Source organism: Electrophorus electricus, chromosome 6 (genome assembly GCF_041902795.1).
Source record: "Electrophorus electricus isolate QZ-2024a chromosome 6, ASM4190279v1, whole genome shotgun sequence".
NCBI classification, from domain to species: Eukaryota; Metazoa; Chordata; class Actinopteri; order Gymnotiformes; family Gymnotidae; genus Electrophorus; species Electrophorus electricus.
In genome coordinates, this window is record NC_137502.1 from 2,624,284 (window position 1) to 2,637,390 (window position 13,107).

At 50.0% G+C, this 13,107-nt stretch overlaps 2 protein-coding genes across 3 annotated transcripts; one reads left to right on the top strand and one right to left on the bottom strand.

Moving 5' to 3' along the window:
* The first annotated feature begins 93 nt into the window (after positions 1–93).
* Positions 94–1,331, top strand: chtf8 (CTF8, chromosome transmission fidelity factor 8 homolog (S. cerevisiae)). 2 transcript variants are annotated; one of them, XM_027017990.3, is made up of 3 exons: positions 94–485; positions 597–714; positions 861–1,331. In XM_027017990.3, exons 1-3 carry the CDS (start codon positions 463–465, stop codon positions 1,092–1,094), a joined length of 375 nt encoding a protein of 124 aa, XP_026873791.1. In that variant the 5' UTR covers positions 94–462; the 3' UTR covers positions 1,095–1,331. The 2 variants fall into 2 exon arrangements, with proteins under 2 accessions (XP_026873791.1, XP_026873792.1); XM_027017991.3 differs by having other exon boundaries at positions 945–1,331.
* A 155-nt stretch (positions 1,332–1,486) lies between these two features.
* Positions 1,487–12,827, bottom strand: has3 (hyaluronan synthase 3). The gene is made up of 4 exons (XM_027017982.3): positions 12,269–12,827; positions 8,923–9,540; positions 5,695–5,796; positions 1,487–5,117 (listed from the first exon to the last, which is right to left on the bottom strand). The coding sequence occupies exons 2-4, from the start codon at positions 9,538–9,540 to the stop codon at positions 4,188–4,190; spliced, it is 1,650 nt and encodes a 549-aa protein (XP_026873783.2). The 5' UTR covers positions 12,269–12,827; the 3' UTR covers positions 1,487–4,187.
* Between the last annotated feature and the right edge of the window lie 280 nt (positions 12,828–13,107).

The window sequence follows — 13,107 nt, forward strand, 5'->3', positions numbered from 1 at the left end:
CGCATGCGCAGCGATGTAGGAAAACCGGACGCGGTCAACTGTTTCTTACAAGTTATGTTAACTATACGGACCACCGCCGCGGGGCGAACCTGATGTTAATTTACCGTTAAGAATGTGCAATCGCCAGATTTTGGAGTGTGGAAAAGCTTCTTCGACTCGGTATGATATTTCACAACCGCCCCAGTTGGCTTTTATTTTGAAACTTCGGGACCGCTCGTGGAGAGGAAACGCCTCAGCTTTTACTTACTGGCGGGAAAGCTGAGGCGAAAATGACACCAGTCTGGCTCAGTCATACAGCGCACGTACTTATCGTTAACTAATTCCTTACCCACTAACTACATACTCTGCCGCCTTGTTCGGGCGTTATTAGGGTGCTTGGGTCTGTCTCAGAGTCAGCAGAAGAGGACAATCCAGACTGAGACGCAAGTGAAGCTCATATTTTTTGGACCTACCGTTGCTAGCATGGTTCAAATAGTCATCTCAAGGTCGGTAACGATACCAGAGAGTCTTAACTTGGCGACATAAATATACAGTAGTTAAAGGCTCAACAACGTAGCCGGCGACTAAGATGTCTAGCCACATTACTATTTCTGCAGCCAGGCCGGGGAGGGCCCTGCGGAGTGGTTGTTGGTGGAGTTGCAAGGAGAGATGATCTCAAGACACAACACAGGGTTGTCTGGAAATCTCATGGGAGACCTGCACTACACGAAAGAAGTAAGTTTACAAAATCAGTGCCTGTGTTTGTAAAATGACAAAGTTAAGGTCAGTACGATGTAACACTGGCTAATTAAGTGTTCTAGCTGCCTGTTATTGTTAGATCTGCTATACACAAACGAGTTATATTTAATCGTCTGTCTGAGGGTGTTCCAGTGCTGATAGTGGGACATCACATCCTCTATGGCAAGCTGGTAAACCTGGACAAACCGTTTGCTGTTCTTATGAAGCACTCTGGCCTCCCCCAAGATGACGAGGGTGTCATGGAAACGAGCGAGGAGAAGCCAACCTCCTACACTGTTAGTGCCCTGATCAAGAAGAAGCTGATCTTTAAAACACGTCCTAAGCCAATCATTACTAACGTGCCAAAGAAGGTTTAGCTGACAGCGAAAATCTACATTCTAGCTGGTCCGCGTGGTGCTGGAAACATGCAGCAAACGCACACTGTTCTCTGATGGTGTGGTTCCAGTGTCGTTCCAGATGATGATGCAAGTGAGGTGTCTTAGGAGCTTCTATTTTATTGACTCTTTGAGATGGATGGATTCTGCGAACTTGCAGAAAATTTGCCTTTTTTTTTTTTTTTACCTTTTTTTTTTTTTTTTTTTTTTTTAAAGAAAGACTCATTGACTGACTAAATCCAGTAAACACAAAAGATATACTAGTCATATACTAGTGGGAGGTTAGTTTTGCTTGTTTGAATATGCTGTATTGGTTTAGAACTGCAAAATTGGAAACGATGTATATGCAGGTAACTAACACCATTTGATACAGAAAAAGTTTATTTAAAAACATTTTACAGGTGTAATAAAGATCTGCAAAAATACACAGTCAATGTTGCAATAATGATATAAAACTTTTAAAAACATTCCTTTAAATATGTAAGTATTTACACAAATTCATGAGGTCAAACAGTATGACTGTTATCTTCAGTTTAGACAAAAAAATCACAGCCATAATGTCAAGCCCTGGGTGACTGATAAGGAATTAAATGTTCAATAGTGTCTATCGTCCATTGTACATTGTGAAACAGGCAGTTTACTGACCAGTGTTCGGTTTTGACCTAGAATGAATTGTTTTAGTGGATATCTTCCCATGTGCATCTATGCACAAAGATCATCCTGAAATGGTGGATTGAGTATGACACTTAATACTTTTTCCAACAGCTAAAAATGGTCTGAACACTACAATGTTGAGATACTGGGTCCTGGACAGCACACCACCAACAGTAGCATGGTGTGCTGTGACAAAAATACCTCTGCCGTAAAATGAGTCTAGCAAAATATAGACTGATAAGCATACCAGTATTCTTGCACTATTTCAAAATATCTAAAAAAACAAAACAAAACAAAAAAAAAAACCCATTCAAGAATATAGTTATTACTTTATATACTTTAAGTATTGAAACAGTAAATGTCACAGCATTTGCACTAACTGAAGGGCCAAAGTGTGATTCTGTGTTGTGACTCCTGCTCAGTATACTCCATGTTATGCACTGTATGATGATGGCTAGACACCTTCAAGTATCTTCCCCAGAGCAGGACTTGCCAACATTGGACTGAACATCAGGTTTAACGATTGAGATCATGGCCGTTTCCTTAAAATAAAATTAGGAAATGGCAATGAGAAGTCTGGATGTATTTTCAACAGTAAAACAAATATTCAGATTTGAACCTCTTAAGTTACGTATGCCAGTGCTGTTCTGAAGCCTTAAAGCCAACATCATCCCTTATCTTGTACTTGACTGAGTGAATATAACCAATAACTGTTTCATTCTCCTCACAGAGTCTGTAGGCATGTTCAATAATCGATACGTTTATGTCTGCCTTCTGCTACTGCCCTGGGAGAAACACCCTCCGCATATCAACTAGTCTTTCAGTCCACTGTTTGTCTAACACAGTTGTATATGAGCTGTATCTGTAAACGCTAACAGTACTGGTGCTGATTTTAGCCTAGGCACACCCAAACACACTAGGCTTAGTGTTCTTGTTCACAGTCCCTGATAGATTGCCAGAAGCTTCCTCCAGGCTCCTTCTCTCTCAGCATTTGTGTGTCTTTTCAGAGAGAGGGAGTCGGGGGGTGCAAGAGTGTAATCAGCAGGTCCACACGTTTGGCACAGGGGGAGCTGAACAAGCTGGTTTAGCGTACAAAAGTGACGTGTGTGTGTGTGTGTGTGTGTGTGTGTCAGCTCTGCTTAGACCCAGCAGTCATGCCTAATGGCTCTCGCATCCAGTGTCTTGTGTTCCTACTGCAATGCAGCTCTATATGAGTTCTCTTTGTAATAAACATATAATTGGCTGTGTATGGTCCAAATAGCTTTTAAAACGTCGTCTAATAGTCTTAAATAGTATTACTTTTTTCAAGTGCCTTAGCTGACATTGAGCTAATATGAAAAGTTAATTATACACTTGTATCAAACAAGCACCTGACACTGAACTGAAACAAGCAACTAGTGTTCTTTCCTAATCAGTACCCTGCTAATATCTTTAATATATCACTACCAGCTTCATAGCGAATGCATTTCTAGCTAAGTGATGACCACCTATTACAGTTACTCTTAGAAAACTGAACTTGTAAACAAACGTGTGTCGTCTTCACATTCAAGTTTCAGGTTGCACAGTCACTCCTGATGTCTTTCTTCACTCTAAAGTCAAAGATTACGAGTTTAGAACATTTTTCCTTGAAGGTTGGTATTCCTAAGCTTTTTTTTGTTTATTGTATGCAGTCAATTTGCAGCTGCACCTAAAGTAGCAAGAAAACAACACTACTCCATCTAGTAATGGCACTGACTAATTTAAATAGGTCTAGCAAAATGTACATAACGCTCTTTGGTTGCTTTTCCAGAAAAATATCAATGTTGGGAGAAATAGTTCATCAGAGAATCTTAAAGATGAGAGGTCTTGCTCTAAAGGCTGTCAAATGAACATCTGATATAGTAGAAAAATCAATAGCGCTGCATTTAACACTGTTGAACAGCACGGATCTATGTCGGATTGTCCAATACAAATCACAAAAAAACATGGTTTGACTTGGTTTTGGCAGATGACACCAGTCAGTGTCTGTACAGAGTTCTCTGTAGGGCTGGTGCCCACTGATTAGCCTGAATGTGTAATTTACATTCAGACTGTTTAAGCACCAATGCCACACCACTGACTCCGTAAGACAACATCAGCTCAGGCTGGACATTTCTCCTGATCTGTGCTTTATATTTAAGAAGCAAAATGCTGCCCAATGTCTTTGAAACATCTTTTAAAAAAATATTTCCCACATATAGGACATGCTTTTACCACATAGTGTTCAGAGTCTCGTGGTTAATGTGAGTGAACCTACTGTATACGTCGCTGTTAAACATGTTAGATATGACACCCTCCAACATGGGGTCTAGCACCAGGGAGTGGAGAGGGAACGATCTCAAACCAGTCCCAGGCAGCTTGTTTGTCCAGCAGCACCACTGAAGTAGCGTTGAAGAAGGTGCCCTATGCCTCGGCGTAGGGGAGATGGTACTGTTCCTCTCTCTTGTTACAGCGCTTGGCCACTATAGCCAGATAAAGCACCAGGAGAATGAGCCAGTAGCAGGCGTAGAGGAGGGCGCCGGCGATGAGGAGGGCCTTCTCCGTCTCGCTGAAAGGGTCCTGCGTCTCGCAGTAGACGGTGTAAGCCACGCCGCACAGGAGCACGACGGCCCACACGGTGACGGGCACGGCACCGATGAAATTCACCACGATCTTCTTCCTCCCGGACGTACCCCAGCCCGCCTTGTTGATGGTCAGGAGAGCGAAGATCTTCGCTGGCAGGAGGCTGGACATGTAGAGCAGGGAGTAGAGGGACATGAAGATCATGACCAGGCTGCCTCGTAGGAAGCAGGCGTACGTGGCCTTCACCATCCCCACCAGCTGCACCGTCAGCAGGAACAACAGGATGTTCCACAGCCGGCCGCGGTAGAACAGGTGGACGACTGTGGCCACCAGGAAGAACGGGAAGAATCCTGTGACCACGGACTCGTAGGTCATCCACAGGCTGTGCTTGTGGAACCAGAGAGCGTTGTAGAGCCACTCGCGAAAGTAGGACTTGCTCCAGCGAGTCTGCTGGTTGAGCCAACGCAGGTAGCGCGTGGGCGTCTCCGTCTGACACTGAGAGCGCGCCGTGTACTTGGTCTTGTAGCCGAAGCTCAGGACGCGGTTGGTGAGGTGGCGGTCGTCACCGAAGCTGCACTTGCTACCCAGGAAGGTCTGGTGGTACCAGGGCTCCAGGAACTGCTGCAGAAGGGAGTTGCGGTACATGCCCAGGGGGCCGCTGATGCACTGGACGCAGCCGAAGTATGACTGGCACGCGCGCTCCACGTTGAAGGCCATCCAGTAGCGTACGCTGCTCAGAAAGGATATCCAGGAGTCGTATTTGTTCAGGATCTGAAAAGAATAAGTAGAATTCCTGCGCTGGAGACGTGGAACTCGTAATTTAGAGATTGTTAGTCCGAGGCTTGCCACAATCGAGGTCTCTGTGGCATGTCTGTGCCTGCTGATGTGTGTGTGTTTTCTTTCTTTCTCTCCTGCCCTTTCTATTGCATTGTCTCTCTATGCTTGCTCATAGGTGTGTGCCACTCATGATGGCATGACCCAGATCACCTTGATAATGGAAGGATGCCCCTCCCAGGAGAAGGTGCTCTGCCTGTAAAGGCCAAACTGGAGGCTCTTGTCAAGTTCTGTTAGTATTAAAACATTGGGGTTTTGGGGTGGGTGCATGTTTTGAAGAGAGTATTGCAGCGCAAGGGTCATAGATAGTTTTTGTTTGGATGTGTCTAGTTAGTTTAGTGTTTTGTTTCTTTGCTTTGGTGAAGACCATAACATCCTAGCTCCAGGGCCCAACTGTGGTAACTTGGCCATGGTGTGGGCTTGAACCAACAACCTTCTGATTACGAGTTCCCTACAAAGCTTCTGAGAACATCCTCTGGGCATCAGCTTCTAAAGCCTGTTAGTGAGTTCTCACCTGCACGTCTCCTCCGACTCCGCCCACATCTGGGTCTTCCTCCAAGACCTTCAGCATCTCAATGGTGCATGCTGGATCCAGGACCGTGTCTGAATCGCAGACCTACAGTTGTACGAACAGTGTTACAGGACAACATGCCTGAACTTGACATGTCAGAGAAGTTATGTAATACCGGACCTATGAAGGAACAAACAAGTTTGAGGTGAGGCTTCACTTTAGCCTGCATTGCTGCACAATAGAAATGTTCTTAAAAGATGCTCACCTGCACTGTAGCCAAACAATCAAGGCTTTTAAGGAGAAGCCTCAGCTTTTCAACTGTCTAAACTGAATGCCCACGGTCTGTGAACACCTGCATTGTTAGTTGTGGTTTGAAAGCTTTTGTTTTGATTCTTTGACCAATGGTGCAGGAGCAATGAGAGGTCGCTGACAGAGCACAGGTGTGCAGATGACAAGGCAATGGAATGACCTCTGACCTCTATATAACAGTGATTCTAATCACAGGACAGAAGGGAAATGAATGAGCTACTGTGAAGATCTTTATATCAGTGTTTCTGGAACCCCCCCCCCCCCCCCCCCCACCACACACACACACACAAAAGGTTTTAATAACGTTGTTCTTCATGGTTAATATCAAAGTACAGGTAGGTGGAAAGAAGTGAGGCACACAGGCTAGTGGAGAGAATCAGTACAGACATGTAGGTGGAGGGTAGCACAGAGACAGACAGGTGGGTGGAGGGTAGCACAGAGACAGACAGGTGGGTGGAGGGTAGCACAGAGACAGACAGGTGGGTGGAGGGTAGCACAGAGACAGACAGGTGGGTGGAGGGTAGCACAGAGACAGACAGGTAGGTGGAGGGTAGCACAGAGACAGACAGGTAGGTGGAGGGTAGCACAGAGACAGACAGGTGGGTGGAGGGTAGCACAGAGACAGACAGGTGGGTGGAGGGTAGCACAGAGACAGACAGGTGGGTGGAGGGTAGCACAGGGACAGACAGGTGGGTGGAGGGTAGCACAGGGACAGACAGGTGGGTGGAGGGTAGCACAGGGACAGACAGGTGGGTGGAGGGTAGCAGGGACAGACAGGTGGGTGGAGGGTAGCAGGGACAGACAGGTGGGTGGAGGGTAGCACAGACAGACAGGTGGAGGGTAGCACAGAGACAGACAGGTGGAGGGTAGCACAGAGACAGACAGGTGGAGGGTAGCACAGAGACAGACAGGTAGGTGGAGGGTAGCACAGGGACAGACAGGTAGGTGGAGGGTAGCACAGGGACAGACAGGTAGGTGGAGGGTAGCACAGGGACAGACAGGTAGGTGGAGGGTAGCACAGGGACAGACAGGTAGGTGGAGGGTAGCACAGGGACAGACAGGTAGGTGGAGGGTAGCACAGGGACAGACAGGTAGGTGGAGGGTAGCACAGGGACAGACAGGTAGGTGGAGGGTAGCACAGGGACAGACAGGTAGGTGGAGGGTAGCACAGGGACAGACAGGTAGGTGGAGGGTAGCACAGGGACAGACAGGTAGGTGGAGGGTAGCACAGGGACAGACAGGTAGGTGGAGGGTAGCACAGGGACAGACAGGTAGGTGGAGGGTAGCACAGGGACAGACAGGTAGGTGGAGGGTAGCACAGGGACAGACAGGTAGGTGGAGGGTAGCACAGGGACAGACAGGTAGGTGGAGGGTAGCACAGGGACAGACAGGTAGGTGGAGGGTAGCACAGGGACAGACAGGTAGGTGGAGGGTAGCACAGGGACAGACAGGTAGGTGGAGGGTAGCACAGGGACAGACAGGTAGGTGGAGGGTAGCACAGGGACAGACAGGTAGGTGGAGGGTAGCACAGGGACAGACAGGTAGGTGGAGGGTAGCACAGGGACAGACAGGTAGGTGGAGGGTAGCACAGGGACAGACAGGTAGGTGGAGGGTAGCACAGGGACAGACAGGTAGGTGGAGGGTAGCACAGGGACAGACAGGTAGGTGGAGGGTAGCACAGGGACAGACAGGTAGGTGGAGGGTAGCACAGGGACAGACAGGTAGGTGGAGGGTAGCACAGGGACAGACAGGTAGGTGGAGGGTAGCACAGGGACAGACAGGTAGGTGGAGGGTAGCACAGGGACAGACAGGTAGGTGGAGGGTAGCACAGGGACAGACAGGTAGGTGGAGGGTAGCACAGGGACAGACAGGTAGGTGGAGGGTAGCACAGGGACAGACAGGTAGGTGGAGGGTAGCACAGGGACAGACAGGTAGGTGGAGGGTAGCACAGGGACAGACAGGTAGGTGGAGGGTAGCACAGGGACAGACAGGTAGGTGGAGGGTAGCACAGGGACAGACAGGTAGGTGGAGGGTAGCACAGGGACAGACAGGTAGGTGGAGGGTAGCACAGGGACAGACAGGTAGGTGGAGGGTAGCACAGGGACAGACAGGTAGGTGGAGGGTAGCACAGGGACAGACAGGTAGGTGGAGGGTAGCACAGGGACAGACAGGTAGGTGGAGGGTAGCACAGGGACAGACAGGTAGGTGGAGGGTAGCACAGGGACAGACAGGTAGGTGGAGGGTAGCACAGGGACAGACAGGTAGGTGGAGGGTAGCACAGGGACAGACAGGTAGGTGGAGGGTAGCACAGGGACAGACAGGTAGGTGGAGGGTAGCACAGGGACAGACAGGTAGGTGGAGGGTAGCACAGGGACAGACAGGTAGGTGGAGGGTAGCACAGGGACAGACAGGTAGGTGGAGGGTAGCACAGGGACAGACAGGTAGGTGGAGGGTAGCACAGGGACAGACAGGTAGGTGGAGGGTAGCACAGGGACAGACAGGTAGGTGGAGGGTAGCACAGGGACAGACAGGTAGGTGGAGGGTAGCACAGGGACAGACAGGTAGGTGGAGGGTAGCGCAGAGAGACAGACAGGTGGGTGGAGGGTAGCGCAGAGAGACAGACAGGTGGGTGGAGGGTAGCGCAGAGAGACAGACAGGTGGGTGGAGGGTAGCGCAGAGAGACAGACAGGTGGGTGGAGGGTAGCGCAGAGAGACAGACAGGTGGGTGGAGGGTAGCGCAGAGAGACAGACAGGTAGGTCAAAAAGAAAGATGAGAAAACAAGTTTCAGGTAAAAAGATGATTGTCCTTAAAATCTAACGTGTATGTTCTGCTTCAGCCTTGACCAAAATATCTGCGTCTGCGGCCCCCCCATTCTCCTGTAGTTAGGGCCTCTCCCCCACACGTCCAAGACGACGGCGTACCTGCACGTAATCCACCGAGTTCCCGAGCGCTTTGAAAGCCGTGTACATCACCTCCCTCTTCCCACCCCACTTCTGCATGACGCACGAGTAGCGGCAGCCGCGCACGACCCGCGCCACCTGCGCTGCCTCCTCCGCGAGCACCGAGGCCCCACCCCCGTCGCTGTGGTAGTTCCCCTTCCACACCACGCGGCCGGCCTGCCCCGCCGCTCCCATCACTTCCTGGAAGATGTCCATCATGTAGGTGTCCTCGGGCCGGTTCCCGTCCACCACCAGGACGACCTTGAGGCCGGGAAAGGAAATGCGTCGCGCGCTGCGCAGGCACTTGCGCAGGTAGTCCGGGTCCTCCTGGTAGGCGGCGATGCAGAGGGCGACGGTGCGGTGCAGGTGGCGTGGCCGCGACGGGCCGCGCATGCGGCGGTGCTCCAGGAAAGCGAAGAGGCTCTGTAGCAGCAGGTGGAGCGACAGGGCGGCACCGTAGAGCCCGAAGGACAGGTGGTGCCGCTCGGTGCGGATGAACTGGTAGCCCGTCACGTAGGCCAGCAGGATGGCGAAGAGGACCACAGCGGCGAAGAGCGTGGTGACGAAAATACGCACCGCTTTGCCGCAGCAAGAGGGCATCTGTAGAGACGGAGAGACAGACAGGTAGGTTGGGAGAGAGAGAGGCACAGAGAGACAGACAGGTAAATGATTCAGATGTTTCTGGTGCTGAAGATCAAAGTTGAATCAAACTGGGGTGACATGGATGTTCACACAGCCTAGGTCAGTTCTGACACACGACTGGATGACATTTACCCATCACCCACAAGAGCACAAGTTCTTGTAAACCCCGAGTTCTGAATGAATGGCTGGGGGGGGTCTGTCCGATCTCTTTCTGCCCCTCTCTCAGGTTAACGACTTTAATTAAAGGCCAGGCAGGCTTTGGCTGCCACTCCTTGGCATCCCAAGCAGAGAACAATGTTCCTCTTTATTCCCTGCTGCAGTCTCTGCCCACCGGAGGAAGTGCCTCTGCTGCTCCAAACAGAGACAAGGGATTAGGGCCACGGCTCGGAATAACCGGACACCCGCTGCGCTAGCGGCACCGGTGCCGGAATCCTCTCCAGTGAAACCACTTTATTGTCTTAGAGCCCGCGCGGAGGGACACAGCCGCACCATTGACATCACAGAGCAGAATCTTCGCGAGTCCATCCTCCGGATCTTCTCTGGAGCTTCACCGCGTGAGGTGAGCAGGGTTGGATGCAGGAGTGCAGCTGCTATGCGTAAAGCCTCCGGGCGAGAGGCGGCAGCAGACAGGGGCCCTACAGGGGACGCGTTGGGCCCTAATTACAGAGGATAGAGTGGGGGGCCGTGAAGGAGGAAAAGAGCTCTTGTCAAACTGCCCAGCAGTTACTCTGTCACCAAACACACACACGCACACAAACCTGAAACCCTTGTAACACAAAAACGAGAATCTCTTTATGTGATATGCACATAATAATCAATAATCACCGTGTAAGCCTCTAAGAATCGTTCACTTTGCCCTCTCCTCTCTTTTCTCTTACGTCATCACTTATCTGTTGCACTTTGAGCCTCGGGGTGGTACTGACATGGAGGTGTGCTATATAAATAAAATTCATTATTAAAATTCATATTGCCATCATCTCTACTTCTGTGAGCTCACTATTAAACCTCATCAGCCTTGATTATTCGAGCGTACTAGCAGGTCATTATTACCAGTGGAAGTGCAGAGAAAAACTCTCTTTCTCCACAGGGATCAGTAGTCAGATTGGCCACGATGGATTATCGCATCATGAAGAACAGGACACAAGACCACCTGACCTGACAGTGGGGCTTTACTCATTTGACAGACATTATGCAGCATTAAAGTTATCTGAGAAAAGGCAGACCTGTGAAAAGACACACTCCTGTCTGCGTGTGTGTGTCCTGTGGAGGGAAGCGTCTTCGGGTGGGTAAATCCATAAGACGAGAGCCAGGCTGAGGAGCAGCCGAATGCGCTTAGATCCCGTGCAGGCAGGTGGTCTCAGAAGCACAGGAGGCAAGAGTCCAGGCAAGTGGACTCATTCTGGAATGTCTTGAGCAGAGGAAGGAGAGCAGTTATTTTCCAGCAAGGTCCAGGTAGGGCTTCTCCACATTTTCTCCAAAGAGGGAGGACTGAGGATGACAGGATGAAGGAGGAGTCTGGTGAGAAGATGAAGAGCGGGCCAGGGAAGAGTCTGGGAACGTCACACACACCTTGGCTGCAGGTGCCTTTGTAGGTTCAGGATGTGCTGAAGCTTTCTGTGAGTACTCTGTTCTAAAACGGTCCGATAGACTGAATCCCTCAGGCAGCTGGAGATATGGTGTGAGGCTACGGAGAACACAGACTTGGAGAATCTTCTTATATGTTTGATTTCATAGAGCAGATGTTCTACCATGAGTTTGTGCTGCTTGGATTACACAGATTGATTCCACCCACTGGCGTGAGCTAAGTGGAAAATCCAACGGGCTTCTTCAACTGCTGTAATCTGAACTATCCATCAATATGCACCACTCATGTGACAACTCAGGGGGGAAAAAAACGCTCAGACTAGCAAGAAAATACAGATACGTTATTTTTACCCGGCAATACAACACTGACAGAAAAACCTGTCTGTGGAAATATCAGTTTTTAACATTACCAGGTTGACTGAGAGTCCCATTTCTTCCCACTACAGGGCACCGTGTATAATTTCCATTGAACCAATATATAGGATACTACAAAATGAGTTTAAAATACAGTGATAAATAATGATTATCTGTAACATGACCTGCACAGTGTTAGAAGGAATGCAAGAAAGCACAACCAAATGAGTGAATAAACAAAAGATTCTGCATAACAGATCACCCAACGAGTTGCCCCACAACTATAAGAAGATCAAAGGTGTCCTTGGTCCTTTGAAATGATGAGCCCCCCCCACTGGGCAGGGCCGCTAATGAACTACGTCTCGGCCTGTCTGGGTGTTCTGATCTAATTTAGTGACTTATGAATTCCCACGGGACTTTTCTCCTTACGCCGCCAGACCCACATGTTCAGTCAGTGTCTGCTGGCATAGGAGGCAAAGATGAGGCCATTTTCCTCAGAGGTCTCACATCTTCAAACAGAATTCAGAGATGTGGCTGTCCTGCTCCCAGACTCCGTAAAAACTGCCTGGAAACATGCCATTCATCTTTTACTGTCGCTCACACATATACACACTCTGAACATGCAGCTCTCAACTTTGTATAAACAAATATAATACATTGTATCACCCTTCCAAAAATAAAGCAAAAAGAACACACACACACACACACACACAGGCACACACACTCGCTCCTCTGATGTGATCCATACCTTTCCAGCCCCGGGGCAGTGACGTTGGCCTTTCTCTGTCCTCGAGGAGTCAGCCTTGCGGGGTTTGTGTGCACGCGTGCGTCTGCCCGGGCGTCCGCTCCACTCCTCTCCACTGCAGCACAGCACGTTCCTTGTTCTGCTCACACTACATCTTTATTCCGCCGGCTCTTAATTCGAGAGATCCCTCATCCAAAAATACAGCCCCCTCACCCTCCTCCTCCCTGGTTCCTCCCCTCTCTCCCTCCTTCTCTCCCCTCGCTCAGCGACCAGGCATGACGGCCTCTCCCAGTTCCGCTGAGAGCCTTTCTGAAGGTAGCGCGGCCAAGGCTGGAGGCTGGCGGACCGCGCGGGCTCCGGAGCCGGGCATGCCTGTCCGGGGCGTGCAGGTGGCGAGGACTCAGTTGGAGCTCTGCCGCAGCGGCAGGAACTCGCCTCTGTGCATCTCTCCGCAGTGTGGAGCAGGCTACAGCCCAGCTAAATCACACCAGCCTCTCTCTCTCTCCACATAGCAGCCTGCCCCCCTCCCCTGCCGTACTCTCCTCTCTGCAGTGCAGCCAGCCACAAGACTCAGGACTGTTTGAGGAGACACCCCCCCCCCCCCACACACACACACACACACACACTCACTCACTGACTTTCAATGCATCCTTTATGGGGTTATTTATTTATCGTCACCTCCTCCCTGAAAGCCAGCGCCAGACACAGCTTGTGCAGGACTGATACAGGCTGAAGAGGAGGCACAGATACAACCAAGGTGAAAGGGACAGAAAGTTAAAAAATCTGAAAAGGAGAGAGAGAGAGAGAGAGAGAATAAGAATAAAGAGAATGACACAGAAAAA